Source organism: Alexandromys fortis, unplaced genomic scaffold (genome assembly GCF_014885135.2).
Source record: "Alexandromys fortis isolate MF-2015 unplaced genomic scaffold, M_Fortis_MF-2015_v1.1 scaffold_71, whole genome shotgun sequence".
Lineage (NCBI taxonomy): Eukaryota > Metazoa > Chordata > Mammalia > Rodentia > Cricetidae > Alexandromys > Alexandromys fortis.
This window is the reverse complement of record NW_026067954.1, coordinates 5,309,379-5,324,037: the sequence shown is the minus strand read 5'-3', so window position 1 is coordinate 5,324,037 and position 14,659 is coordinate 5,309,379. Positions and strand designations below refer to the sequence as shown.

Genomic DNA, 14,659 nt, shown 5'->3' with positions numbered 1-14,659 from the left:
TCATTATAGAGAGCCAGCATTCTCTCATGTGTGTGTAATGATGATTAAGTATCTACTCAGGCCCTGCACCTCAACGGCTGAACAGGATCAGCTTCCTTGGAGCTCAACTACAGAGGAGCGGCTCCAGAGCAGTACTGGGTAGGGCTCCACAAGAAAACACCAGAGCCCAGTATATCTTAGTAATCGTTATAAATAATATTTGTGTTTTAGTGATGTGATCATCACGAATACAGAAGTCTATCAATTAAAGCCCTGAAATGACTCAGTAGCAATAAACATGCAGGCATTAGGTGAGGAGGAAGCACAATGAACTGTGACTAATGAGCTGCTGCTGACGCTGCCCCGGGGCTCCTGGAACTATTGTTTCTGTTGCAGAGGTTCACACGCACATTTCTTGGTCTTCCTTAAGATTACTCCAGGTCCTTCCATGTTTATGATGTGTCCCTGCTTGTTACGATGGCTTTATCTCCCACAATCTAATTATTCACCAGCATAACCGTTGAAATCAACTTGGAGTTGAGTACTAATTCACATTTTGCCTTCAAACAACATTCACAAGTAGGCCTAACAATATTATCCAATATTATAACAATGATTATAGAGATAAACACTAGCCAGGACTCAGTAAGCTAGGGAATCACGCAGCCTTATCCCTTAAACTAGAGAATGGCCAACATGTTAGAAACAGCCTTTCTCTGGGCTTTAAAACTGGTCTGAAAGATGTGTTCAAGTCACTCACTAACGCATGGCTCCCACAGGCTGCTGCTTTCCACAGTATGTACCAGAGGGTGACACAGAAGGGACACACTGGGGAGGGGACACCAACTAAGGCCGGACCTTGAAGAAGGCCTCCATGAGCCTCTGGTCAGGGTGCAGGTCCTTCCACGCGAGTTTCTGGTAAGCACTATGAAAAGTGTAGAGAATGAACTCCGGCATCTTGGGTGCTGTGCATGCTTCACAGTAATGCAGCAGATGCAGCCGCAGGGCTCCTTCGTCACCTGGCAATAGCTTGTCTAGAATTGTAAAAGGAAATACAGTTCAAGTCATTTGGTTTCTTTAAAAAGGGATAGGCAAGAAAAAGAAATGCTAACACAAAACACAGACTTGTCTTCTCAAGGTGATTAGCTTTCTTCTCCAAAACTTCTAAATGGCTTTTTAACCCAAATGCACATCTACAGCCGCTGCCCTCGCATGTACCCAATCCCACTCCATTGCACGTCTGTCTTCATTTAGCGTTTTGAGAGAATTCCTCAAAACAAATATTTCAACATTTCTCAAAAAAAAAAAAATCAACAAGAACATAAAAATGCTCAGCATTACTAAATATCACAGAAATGCAAAATAAATTCCATAAGGGCAGGAAGATTGCTAAACAGCTAAAAGTGCGTTCCTCCGAGGCTGACAACCAGAGCTTGACTCCCGGAACCCATATGAAGGAAGGAGAGAATCAATTTCCGCAAGTTTTCCTCCACCCTCACCCTCTGCAGAAATCACACACACACACACAAACTAAATGTAGAGAAAAAATTAAAATCACGATGAAGTATAACTTCACACTGGGTTTTTAATCTATTCTTATTTTATGTGGATAGGTGTTTGCAGAAATGGAAAACAGCACGAAAGCTCCTCAGCAGCCAGAGTAGACAATGCTCTCAGCAGCCAGAGTAGACAATGCTCTCAGCAGCCAGAGTAGACAATACTAAATGGGCTGTAACTACACAACTCAGAGCATCCACACAGACATTCTGTAACTGTGGCAGCGGCCATTCTCCCGTCAGCTTCTTAGGAAAGCAGGAGGAAAGGGTGATGGAGAGGCTGAAGGGAAGGCTCAACAGGGCACCACATGACACCTCCCTACCTTTAAGACTGCCGTGCAGTGAGTCAATGCAGTCAGTGAACAGCTGCACAATGCTGGAGGCCACCACAGCATCACTCTCTAGCCAGGGGTAATGTCGCTGTTGGCTGCTTCACAGGAAGGAAACACATGCTTAGGAATGAGAGCGCATGTGACGGAGTTAAGAGTCTGGGGCTGGCAAGTCAGAGAACTCGGCCTCTGCAGCCTGAAGCAGAGCTGGGAGCTCCTGAAAGTGAGGACACCTGTGACATCAACCCTTAACGCTGACTCCCCTCTCTCCTAAGGCCAGTACTGGGCGCATCTAGTTTATTTGCACAGCTTTACAGAAGAGCCACCCACAGAGCAATTCATAGCATTTGTATGACTATGTCACCCTGTATCCTGATACTCATGAAACAATGTTTTCATTTAACGTCAGAGTTACATGATTAAGGGGGCATCCCTAACCCAATAATTTGATATACAACTTAATTCTAAAAATAGCTGAGTTAATAGAAAATGCTGAGATCCATATTTATAGATCTACTTTATGAAAAAAAATTCTTAAGTATGCAAACAAATTCAACTTCCTTACTGTAGAAAATTGGAAATTAGTGGTTCATTTTGTTCCAAAATTAGTATCAAGATAACATCACTAATTAATTGGTCTGGTGAATAATTATATAAACAAAAAAATGGCTTGACTTTTTTTTTGTTTTTTTTTATTTTATCAACTTAAATGCCACTGTATTAAAAGCTGAATCTGTGAAATCATCATGACCTGTAATGAACTTAAGTTTCCAAAGAAATCAGAGTACATGAAAAACTACTTACTTTTCACTGTCCTCTAAAACCAGGATCCAGGGCTTAAAGAGCTGGACGATCTGTGAGTACAGGGACCTCAGCACTGAAACAGCACAGTTGTTAGAAACAAGGACCTCACTCTGCCCACTGGCTCCAGCTCATACTAAGTGCACAAAGTCTACTATTCCTCCCTGTAAAGCCTTTGCTGACACAGAAACAGTATGGTTAGTGCAACAACGCAGGCTTCCCCTTTCAATTGCAATGATGAAGTGAGCTTACTGTTTATTATAGCACAATGTCATAAGTAATTTTATAATGTACATTTTTCCAAGATACATGTTTCATTCTGAACATTATCCTAGCCTAGGTAAATGATAGAAAGAAGGAGTTAGAGAGAGAAATACACCTTTTTGAACCATACCCCCACCAAGGAGGAGCATAGACAAGCTACAGCAAGCATCCTATACTCGCTGTAAAATCATATAGATATGACGAATATACAGGTTCACACCTGTACCCTTTTCCTGTTCCCTCTCCTTGACATCTGAGACGATCTCTTAATGTGTCTATGAATCTGAATTCCTCCTATGGAAGCACGGCACTTAGCTCTCACCAACTGGAAACACAATACCTTCTTTGCTGCTGGCCGTCGGGTTTGGGGCCAAGGAGGAGATTTCTAAGTCAATCAGCCTTTTCACAAGGTATCCCAGAAATGTCTCCACATCGGCCATATAAGGGCTCCATTTCGAGAACAATCCAAAGCTTCTGAAGTCCTGCTTGGATAGCCGAAGCTTATAAAAGAAGTCAGAAAGCCACTGGACGGTCTCCATTACCTAGAAGAGACAACCAGCCGAACACTGCTCATTAACGTCCACTTTGGTGCAGGATCTTCCCCAGCCCCTTTCTTCTTTTCTGTGGCTGTAGATGAAACCTGGGACCTCATGATAACTCGGACAGCCCACCACCGAGCCATGCCTTCGAGCCCTTTACAGTCCAGCACTACAACAGACTGTGATGGGAATAGAGGGTTTTTTTGACAGAACTACAAAAATACAGAAAAAAATAGTAGCTTTAAAATTCTAAAGTAGTGAAATCTTTACTTCAAATACATTCTTCCTTTTTCTTTACTTTTGAGAGGTTTTTTTTCTTTTTGCTTGGTTTTGGTGATAGGTCAAGATGGTCTCAAACTCCAAGTGCTTTAGCTTGATGTCCCGAGTGCTGCCAGTGCAGGTGTGGACCACACCCAGCTTCAGGTTCTTATGTGAATCCACCACAGAGAAAACTGAGGGCTCGGAGGGCCACACCATGGAGGGATAAATCAGATGTGCTTGGGTGGGAGGAAGGTTTGTACAGGGGAATGCTGGCTTTCCTTCTGTTCAGACAGGAATGGAACTCCATTCAGGAGCATAAGAGAAAAGTAGTCCAGGCAAAGGTCAAAGATGACATAGAGCTCGTGTACACACACACACACACACACACACCAAAACAAAAACAAAAAACCGCAGCTTTTAAATGTGCTCAAATTGTTTGAAAATGCACACCAAGGAAAATAGGAAGGAATACACAAAAGCTCACACCTGCTTGTCTGACAAGAGAACCTCTGAGGCACTATGAAGCACAGAGCTGTCCGCAGAAGCTGCCCCCTGCTGGCTGCTTGGGGCATCGCATCTCAGAGCTCTCAAAGTGGCTTTCCAGCACTCAGGACTCAGCAGCTGCTCTGCAGAGCCTAGAGAAGGGACAGAGACAACAGGTCTGCGTTTTTCCCAAACCACTTTCAACCCGAAACAAACAACATATGTACTTCACAAATAAATGATGATTAAGATTATAATAATTCAATCAAATCTGTAGGAATCCATGGTAGAAAAAGACAAAAGACAAAAAAGCTACTTAACTGGGAGTGAGCTCCACAGATGCCACTGGACCCCACCCTCCAACTGTGACGAGAAATTATATTAGTGTGAGAGTGTGTGTGTGATGTGTGTGACTGTGTGTGATGTGTGAGAGTGCGTGTGTGTGATGTGTGAGTATGTGTGATGAGTGTGAGTGTGTGTGATGAGTGTGAGTGTGTGTAATGTGTGAGTGTGTGATGACTATGTGTGTGATGTGAGTGTGTGTGATGAGTGTGACAGTGTGTGATGTGTAAGAGTGTGTATAATGTGAAAGTGTATGTGTGATGACTGTGTGTGTGATGTGTGAGAGAGTGTGTATAATGTGTGAGAGTGTGTGTGTGTGTGATGAGCGTGTGTGTGATTAGTGTGAGTGTGTGTGATGAGTGAGAGAGCAGATTTAACATGACATAAAACTCTATATGGAAATTAGAGGACCATCTTGGGGTTGGTTCCCTCCTTTCACCATGGCTTCTAGGAACCTAACTGTGGTCATCAGGCGAGGGTGGCAAGAAAGTCACCTGCTGAGCCATCTCTAGCCTCCTCCTAACCCTTTCAGGTGGCATCTACAGAGTGGAGATGGGCTAGCAGACACTCGCTGAGCGCTTACCAATCACACCCAGATGGAGACACTTACTTTGCACCAGCAGCCTGAGAACGTCACTGTACTGGTCAGGGAACTGGTAGAGTAGAAGGTGAGTCCAGTGCTTACAGAAAAGATTAAATGGCATCAAAATATCTTCATCTGGTTCAAGGCCCCAGGCAGTAAGTGCCAAGTGAATGGACTCCAGAAGCCTGGTACGATCAGACAGAGGAGGTTTAGTGGCGTTTAACCATTGCTTAACATCGAACTAAAAAAGAAACAGAAACAAGAAGCAGTTTTATTTACATTAGAAAATTAGATGAAACAGAGAGTCTGTGCAAACTTAAAAATCAAAGGCAATCTTGCAGTCAGCTGTCTACGAAAACAGAAACTAAAATGAACACACGAGTGCAGACCATGACGCCACCACCTCCATCGAGTCTCTGAGCTGATGGCATGTCCTCAGCTCAACAACCTTCTTCTGAAGTATGAAATCTTACTTGGGATTGGTTAAGGATGTGATCAGAAGCAGAACACTCACTTTGAATGTTCACAGCCCTAGGTTTGACACCTAGCATCACAAAAATATAAACCCAAAACAAAAACCACTCACCGACTAACCATTCGCTATAGGCTTACACTTCCATTCTATTTCTGAAAATGCCGTACATTTCTGCCTTACTATAAGTTCCCTCTGAGGCCTCGTCAGTTTCAGAGCTGTCCTTCAGTGCGAGTGTCGGAACCAGGCAGCACTTCACGGAGCTTATTTAACAGCCATCTTTTTAGTGGCATTTGTTACCTACTTCAGCTTATAAAATTCAGACTGCTGGAATCCTCCAACATTCCACACCATAAAATAACCTGTTATAGACTGGGCTCAGTCTCTTCACCCTAAAAAGCACCAGGGACCCATTGCTTCATAATTGTCACAGAAGCATATTTGAAGGTGCTGACATTCTCGAGGGGTTAAGTCACTGCCTTGCTCGGATAGTCTTCTGTTCAGATGAGGACAAGGGAAGCTTATTTAGACCAGGTGTATTCAAATATGAGTCCGACAGGTGATGACCCACAGATCAAACACCATAGGAGCAAACTCAAGATACATTTAAAAGGGTTATTAAACTCCTCTTTCACAAGGAGTATTTCATGAGGAATATTTCATGACTATACTAAGTTTTTAAAGAAAGCCTGGGCCGGGCACTCAGGAGGCAGAGGAGGGCGGATCTCCGTGAGTTCGAGGCCAGCCAGGTCTACACAGTGAGTTCCAGGACAGCCAAGCGTACACAGAAAAATCCTGTCTCCAAAGAACAAAACAAAATAAAGCTTGGGATGCTGTGCTCTGAGAGTCACTCTGGGGTACGACTGTCTATGCAGCACAGCGGGGCTCTGCCAATGGGGAGGTTGTAAAGTCGGGCTAATCTGAGATCATGCAGAGTAGAAAGGGCCTCTCGGCACGGGAAGCAACAGCTGTTTCCCATTTTCCCAGGCGGAATCCCTAGTACCTTGGTGAGCAGCATGAAAATCATGTCGCTGTTGTCCTCGCTTAAGAACTGCACCACTTTCTCGTACAGGTGGATGAACTCGGCCGGCGCGGCATTGGGGGTGAAGAACGGGGAGAGCAGAGAGCAGAGGCGTCTGTTCTTCAGGATGGTCTGCAGCACTTTCCTGCACTCCGACCTCGTGCCGCTGATAAACACCTGCACAAGATAAGAGGGAGCTGCCTCTCAATTTCCCTGCCGCTTCTCTGAGGCAGTCAGTCTTAACGGTACTAAGTAAGGTAAAATAATGTGAATGAAAATATAAAATCAGAAGATATCTAAAATCAAGCATGTTTAGTCCTAGCACTAGGGAGGCAGAGGCAGGAAGAACTCTGAGTTTGGGGCCAGCCTACTCAACACAGTGAGTTCCAGGATAGCCAGAGCTACAAAGTGAGACCTGTCTCAAATAATAATAATAATGATTATAACAATAACTTAACTAATGTGGCTCAAAAAGGCTTTTCTAAGGATGATCACAATAAAAATAATAGGCAGGACTCCCGGGCATGACTTACTAAAATTCTAATTTTCACTGACATACAAAAAAAATCATAAAGTGTTAAAAAAAAAAAGAGTGAGAAAAATATACTTACATTGCTCTCCAAATACTAAGTCAGTAACGTAGTATTGGAAGGACTCTTCCAATCACATCAAAACCCAAAAAAGGTACAATGGAAAATAATCAGTAACACACACATACACACACTCACACACATACACACTCTCACACATATGCACAATCACACAGGCACACTCACTTTCATGCACATACAAGCGTGCACGTGTGCACACGCACACACTCTGCCAATAAACAAACCAAAAGACATATAATTTGAGAGAACTTTAAATACGGAGGCTCGGGAAAGAGTTCAGAAGAGTGTATGCTGCACAAGCTGGAAGACCCGAGTTTAATCCCAAGCACCAGCATGAAGAGCCAGGAGCAGTGGCTGTGTGCCTGGAACTGATGGGCAATGAGGGTAGAGACATCAAAATCACAAGCTATAATTTTATTTATGTTTTATAAATAAAGCTTGCCTGAAGATTAGAGGGTAAAACTAAGCCACTAGAGGTCAGGCAGTGGTGGCACACACCCAGGATTTGAGAGAAGAGGCAGGTGGATCTCTGTGAGTTCAAGGCCACCCTGGGCTACACAAGATCAATCCAGAAACAGATCCAAGTAATGGTGGCCTACACCTTTAATCCCAGCACTAGGGAGTCAAGTGCCTTTAATCCCAGCACTAGGGAGTCACACGCCTTTAATCCCAGTGCTAGAGAGGAATATAAGGCAGGATAAGAAAAGAACTTGTTCTTTTTCAGTCTGGTGATTTCTGAGAGGTAGAGCTCTCTAGTAGCTTGGCTGCTTTGCTTTTCTGATCTTTGGGTTGAACCCCAATATCTGTCTCTGGGTTTTTATAAATAAGGCAACCAGCCTAGCTCAAATTGAGTGAGAGTTTGTCTCAAGAAAGGTAGAAAGTGATAAAGCTCTGGTCTCCATTCATAACTATTCTTATATACACACACAGCACAACAGCAATACAACTTTTGAAAGGGCTGGCATTCTACTTCCCTTATCAGATTAGCCAAATTTTATGGCTCAATCTCCAGTTCTACAAACACTGGTCTGTACGGGGATAAAGCTTTAATAAGAATGGTAATCCCTAATGTTAGTTATGATAGTGTAACCATGTGCAAATCTCCCAGCAAAGGCACATAATGCTATAAACTATAAATATACAGTTACACCAAATTCCTTTGATACAGCAGTCACATTTTCAAAAAACAGTAAATACTAAAGAAAATATTGTAAGAACAATTATCTCAGCCTTATTGTAGAAAAAAAGAAAGAGACTTTAGCAAAATAGTCACCCAAAAAATGTGAGCACAATACCTTACAGCATGTCTTTATCATGAACAGACATTTGACATGAGCAGGCAGGTCTGTACTTACTAGCAAGGGAAATTAAAAGATACACTTAAGTGTACAGGAAATAACTCAGCACATATCTATCTGAAGTGCCTATGTAAGTACCTATGTAGGGATAAAAATGACAGAGCATGTTTATAACTCAAATTATAGCCATTTTACTACTATGTCCCAGTATTTAGAATCTTGAGAACATTTTCTTAGATTCTGGGTTCGTACAGTATATTAGCATATTGACTTTGATGAGAAGCAAAGTTCTTAGAAGAAAATAGACTATCGTCTGGTGACACAGCTCAGTGGTGGAGAGCCTGCCTAGCGTAGGCAAGGCCCTGAGATAAAACCCCAGAAAAACAACAAGTGGTTGAATCTGACTGGCATTCCCATTTATGGGTATCCAAGTGGTCAATTAAGTTTGATGAAAATGTGTGGCCAGGGTTGACATTTTTCAAACAAGTGGATTTCCTTTATAACACATCCATAGATCTGCATGAATACCTTGCCTTTGCACTGTTAAAACAAAACAGGTAAATAAATGGTGGCAGAAACAGCACCTGGGAGGCAGTGACAGTCAGGAGAGCAGCACTGAACCCAGCTGGAAGCCCTGAGCTCATTTCTTAGCCCCAACATTCACAGGTGCATGCTTTAGAGAAGCTGCTTCATCTTTCAAAGGCCACTTGCTTCTTTTTAAAAACTTTTTATAGCAATACTGGGGATTGAACTTAAGGTCTCATGCATGCTACGGCCCCTACTTTTTTGGTCTTTTTGTTTGTTTAACTTTTTGAGACAAGATCCTGCTAAGTTGCCCAGGTTGGCCTTCAACTCATTCTGTAGTCTAGGCAGGTCTTGAATTTGGGATCCTAAGCAGCTGAGATTATAGGCTATGCCACTAGCATCCACTCTCCTGATCATTTTCAAGACAGGAATGATATAACTATACAGAGTCAGTGTGAAGACAAACTTTAAAAATTAATTAGAAGCTATCTTGCAAATGATAAAGGAACTTCAGCCATGTTATTGTTAGTGATACCAACAATCTATGCCAAAATCTGATGTCTACCTAGCCTTCCAGATATGCGCCATCTAATCTCTTTTGTAGAAGAAGCAACATTCTAGACAAAAAACTCTACCAACATCATAGGAAGCCAGCAATTCTCCAAAGGCTTCTGACTGTATTTAGTCAAGACCCGGGAACTCAGTGTCTGTGCATGGCTGACAGTGGGAATGGTTTTACCTGCCCCAAGATCTCAATGCACGAAGTGAAGAACTGCCTCGTAGGAGGATGGCGCTGGGTCTCATCGCTGACATAGTCAACAACAGTAAAGAAGAGGCTGATGCCAATTTTCTGGACCCCAGGTGTAGGCTGCAACTTATAAGCATTCACTAAGGCCCTGTGGGGAAATACGAGCACAATATTTGTCCATGGTAAATAACCCGTGTTCTCAAATGTCTCCGTTTTTCTCACTCCTCAGGCAGTATTTACAAGTGACTTCAGAGGCCTGTGCAATAACACTTTAAAAATACTACATGTGGTAAATATGTATCTATCAATTACCAAAAATTTACTTTTGATATATAGTAATAATTTTATATGTCCCTCTGGAAAATAAAAGTCAACTGCTATTCTAAGAACCAATTAACATCCTGGCACTTATTAAAGTTTTTCATATATTGTATATAATGCATAGTTACTTGACTTTTGAGGTCCTTACATTTTTCACAAGTACATGATCTCTGTACATTTTAAAATTCAAAATATGCCTGAGGGTGAGATGGGCACCAAGCACACAAGTGGCACAAGTACATATATGCAGGCAAAACTCTAACACACATAAAACAAATAAACCTACAATTTTTTCCCTAAGATTCTCTTCTAATACTTACTTTTTCTAGTATTTTCCTAGTGACAAAAACACCAGCCTGTGGCTAACCTGATCTAATCCTTCCTAAGCCCGCCCACGGGGGACTCAATGCCCTCCACATGCCACCCCAATTCGCTGAAGGGTTCAGCAGCTTGCCATGATGTAGAGTTTAGTTAACTTGGCTTTAGGAAAGGTGAGTGTATGCCAGGAGCTCTCAGAGAAAACCACATGGTCATATGCAAGCCACTGAGTACCCTGGAAAGTCCTCAACCCTGTAAGGAATTGTGGTGAACTTCATTCTACAACCTGAGTTCCCAGGTGAGTGTAAAACTGAAGCAGCCAATCCCACCCCTGAGTCCATGCCCGGTATCATCCTAGAGTCCAGGGTCTGCCAGACAGGAGATCCTCTGTTTGTGGACTGTAAAACAGCACCACCAGCAGGCAAGGCTGTTGTGTGTGAGTCACAGCCATTATGAGTAACAGAAATGGCTAAGTTCCGATAAAACCATTCATAAAAATATAGCTACTCAGATTGGACCCCAAGTCTCTAGCTTTTGATTTGCATACTAAATGACTATGGGGGGTACTATGGACGATTACTATCAACAATGAAGTAGGCTGAAAGGGGACATCACAGGACTTACGTGATCAGGTTTTCCGCATGCACAGCAGCTTCCACAATGTTAAGTGTTGGAGGCTGAGCAGCTTCTGCTTGGAACTGCCTTATTTCTTTTTGCAGAACATGAATCTGCTGGCTTACCGCTTCGTTCTTGTACATGCCTTCAAACTAAGAAAAGTTCAACGAGTCAGAAGACTTTCAACTTATTATTATTTGTTTGTTTGGTTGGTTTTCTTGTTGTTTTGTTTTGTTTTTGAAATGGTCTTACTCTTTGGCCCAGGCTGTCCTTAAACTCATGGCAAATCTCCTGCCTCAACCTCCCAAATGCTAGGGTTAGATCCACTGTTTCTAGCCCTCAACAGTCTTCTTGTCCCCTAATATTTCTAGAATAGGTGTTTTATTATAAGCACAGTGATTTTTATGATAGTCAATAACACAATTTAACTCAAAACTTGATTAAATGTAAAATGAATGGAAAATATGTTTTTAAAACCTACTCAAGGATTATTCTAGCACTCAAGACAGAAGCAGAGGATAATGAGTTCAGAGTCAGCCTGTACTACACAAGATCCTGGCTCTAAAAAAAGAAAATGAGGGTGAGGGGGGCAATGCAGCTGACAGTGATGAGACACCTGCCTAGTACACAGAGGTCTAAATCCAGCCCCACCTGAGAGTAGGCAGAGCTAGTAAGAACTCAGGGGTTGTTTGTTTGTTTTAATGAAGCATCACATTTAATTTAAATAGAATTTTTCTTCTTTTTGTGCACATGTTTGTTTTTTGGTGATAAGGTCTCACACAACTCAGGCTGGCCTAAAACTCACTAGTTAGCCACGGCGGTCACTAGTTAGCTGTGGAACACTTAGATTCCTGATTCTCTTCTGGTTAGCCATGGAGGAGTTGGATTCCTGATTATCTTCTAGTTAGCTGTGGAGGACTTAGGTTCCTGATTCTTGCACCTCCACCGCTGAAGTTCTTGGACTTCAGACATGTGTCACCATGCCTGGCTTAAAGGCATTTTCTTATAAAAATACCAAAAGTTGTAGCTATATATTAACCTACAAAACTGTTAAGATGATGAACTAACTTATCAATGGTTAAAATATTTGACAACATATTCTCTTTTCTATCTCAAATCTCCATCAAAAACAGAACCAGCACCTCCCACTGCTGAGGTTCTTCCTTTCTCTTCATCTTTTTTTGGAGGCAGATGGGGCAGAGAGATGAGATGGGCTCAGAGTCTCATACAGTTCAGGATTCAACATGTTCTCCAGGATCCAATTAACAAAGGCATCCTACTGCAATTAGCTGAGCATGTGCCAGGAGTGTTAGCCTGTCTAAAGGAGTAGATGCACTGGAGGTCTGGGGAGATGAGGACCCCAGTGCACACCCTAGTCCACTCCCAGGCTGGAGAAACCCAAAACTTTCTGATTGGATAATCTTGCTATCGAACTTGCCCTGGGGCTGCCTCCCAAGCACTGAGAATAGGGGCTGGCTGCCACATGCGCCTTGCATTAACCCAGTGCTGGGGATCTGAACTCTGGTCCTCCTGAGTGCACAGCAAATGCTTTACCTACTGAGCCGTCTTCTCTACCCCAGCTGTATTCTTTTATTCTTGATTTCACATTTCTGTGCCCCACACAGATCATTATCTCAGTGGTAGAGAGAATTTTAAGTGCCCCAACTGTGAAGCAATGGTGCCTCTGCAGATGTTCATATCTGTCACGTAGCACGAATGAAAACCCTATAGACACAAGGAAAACTGAGCCCTGCGAATACCTCCCTGGTATCAGCCCTTGAGCACAGAGTTTTAAAGGCTCATCTCTTTCAAGTCTCTTTATCAGAAATGACAAAGGTCAGTGTGAATGGAATTTCTGTTGGTGACTTTGTGCAAGGGAATCTGTCATTGGTTCAGCCCAGCCGTGTCACTGACAAACAGGGGACATGCACTTAGCTGGCTGAAAGTTGTGCACCTAGCCACCTGACATCCAAAAGAATAACAGATATTCAGCTCTCGGCCACTTGGGTGCCATGCTACAGTGGGCAGCCAATTTTTTCCATTAAATTTGAACTAAATAAGATGGGGGAGGTAAAAAAAAAAAAAAAAGAAAGAAAGTCACACACACACGTACATTATGGGCAGCTGTTGGAGTGAAGGAGGTACAGGTGACCGGAAGGGAAAAGTCCCAGACAACTCTCAGGAGTTGCGACAGAAGAGCACAGTCCAGCCAGAACAGGGAACCGGGGGCGATGATCTGGAGGGGCCCTAATGGGCAGGCCACTGTGAAGGGTGACCTTGTCCCGTAAGTGCAGCAGAGAATGCGGAAAGGAACAGAACATTTGGAAGGCAGGGTTTTAAATCCTTCATTCTGTTTCCCCGCTCATCTAAACCTTCTCTTTATACGCCTACCCAGAAGCCATCTTCAGCTACCACAGCAATGACTGTAACCCATTAAATAATGAAAATAGAATTGATCAACTTATTTAGATGAGGTTCTCATACATGCTACGCTTAAAGTCTTGAGGGGCAAAGGTTCTGCCTGTCTCCCGCAGGCATCTCTGAGCACACATGGTGTTTTACTTCACAGTAACTTGGTTATATCGGACTCACCAATGTGGCACGTCTTCACACTTTCCCACCCCACTGAAAGACTGCTTTTCTTACTAAGAATAGAGAGGAGAGGGACTGGAAGACTCCAGCTCCTGACCAAGCAGCTGGAGAAAACAGATCAAAGCAGCGTGTGCAGCCCCTCCATTTGAGTCATTTCAAGAAGACAAAGGAAAGGCTGGACAAAGCATGTCCTCTCACAAGGTTTACAAAATGGGAGGCCCTCGGTGGGTCTTTCCACCTTTTATTTCTAGGAATGGAAAAATTGTTCACTTGAGAATAAATCAATCCTGGGTTTAGCACATATGCCCTACAATACCAACTACAACAAAAAGAGCCCATTCGTAAATCACTCCGTTTCCTCAGGGAACAGCGCTGAGTCATGAAAGGCCACTGCTGGGACTGGAGACCACAGGAGAAACACGTCTCACTTCTCATAAAACACACGCAGCTTTTGAATACTCCAAATAAGTTATACAACTTCAAAGACTTGCAGACAGCTGGAAATATCCAGACAATTTTTATTAAGTAAGAAAATGGGGTAATATGAAATCTTTGTAGATGAACCATTAAAAATTATATTTGTAAAACTGATTATAAAATGATTTTCCATGAAACTAATGTTTAGAAGCTAATCTTAATGTTCAATTAAGATCATGGGCTCCATAATGACTCAGACTCAGAGAGAAAACGTCTGCGTTTGTTTAAAGTGAGGTCTTACTGCAGTATCCACTCCCTCGGAACACACTGCTCATCTTCAAGACGGAGCTGAAGCAGTTAAGACGAACTGGGTGGCCTGGCAACATTGAATGTGAAAGCACAGGTCCTGAATGAGGATATGAGGACTGGGACATAGCTCAGTGATAAAGCACTGCCCACGTAAAAGGCTCTGGGTTCAATCCTCAACAACATTAAGATAAAATAAAACAACACTGGAAACTGACTTCTGATGGATGGATGGATGCTGATTGCTAACTGGACGATATGGCCACGATACCTGGAAA

The 14,659-nt window shown here is 42.8% G+C and overlaps 1 protein-coding gene across 3 annotated transcripts in view; it reads right to left on the bottom strand.

The window, feature by feature from the left end:
* Epg5 (ectopic P-granules 5 autophagy tethering factor) overlaps nt 1-14,659 on the bottom strand; it is an 85,979-nt gene that overhangs the window by 15,790 nt on the left and 55,530 nt on the right. For 2 of the 3 annotated variants that reach the window (XR_007593493.1, XM_050151625.1), the window contains exons 28-36: nt 11,076-11,218; nt 9,804-9,960; nt 6,613-6,807; nt 5,165-5,378; nt 4,216-4,364; nt 3,270-3,471; nt 2,669-2,741; nt 1,859-1,965; nt 838-1,013 (exon numbers count right to left, since the gene is read on the bottom strand). Coding sequence is in view for 2 of the 3 variants with exons in the window: in XM_050151625.1 (XP_050007582.1) it covers nt 838-1,013; nt 1,859-1,965; nt 2,669-2,741; nt 3,270-3,471; nt 4,216-4,364; nt 5,165-5,378; nt 6,613-6,807; nt 9,804-9,960; nt 11,076-11,218 (1,416 nt within the window). In the remaining variant the exon portion in view is untranslated. The remainder of the gene's footprint in view (nt 1-837; nt 1,014-1,858; nt 1,966-2,668; nt 2,742-3,269; nt 3,472-4,215; nt 4,365-5,164; nt 5,379-6,612; nt 6,808-9,803; nt 9,961-11,075; nt 11,219-14,659) is intronic. The other variant, XM_050151626.1, reaches the window with a different exon arrangement.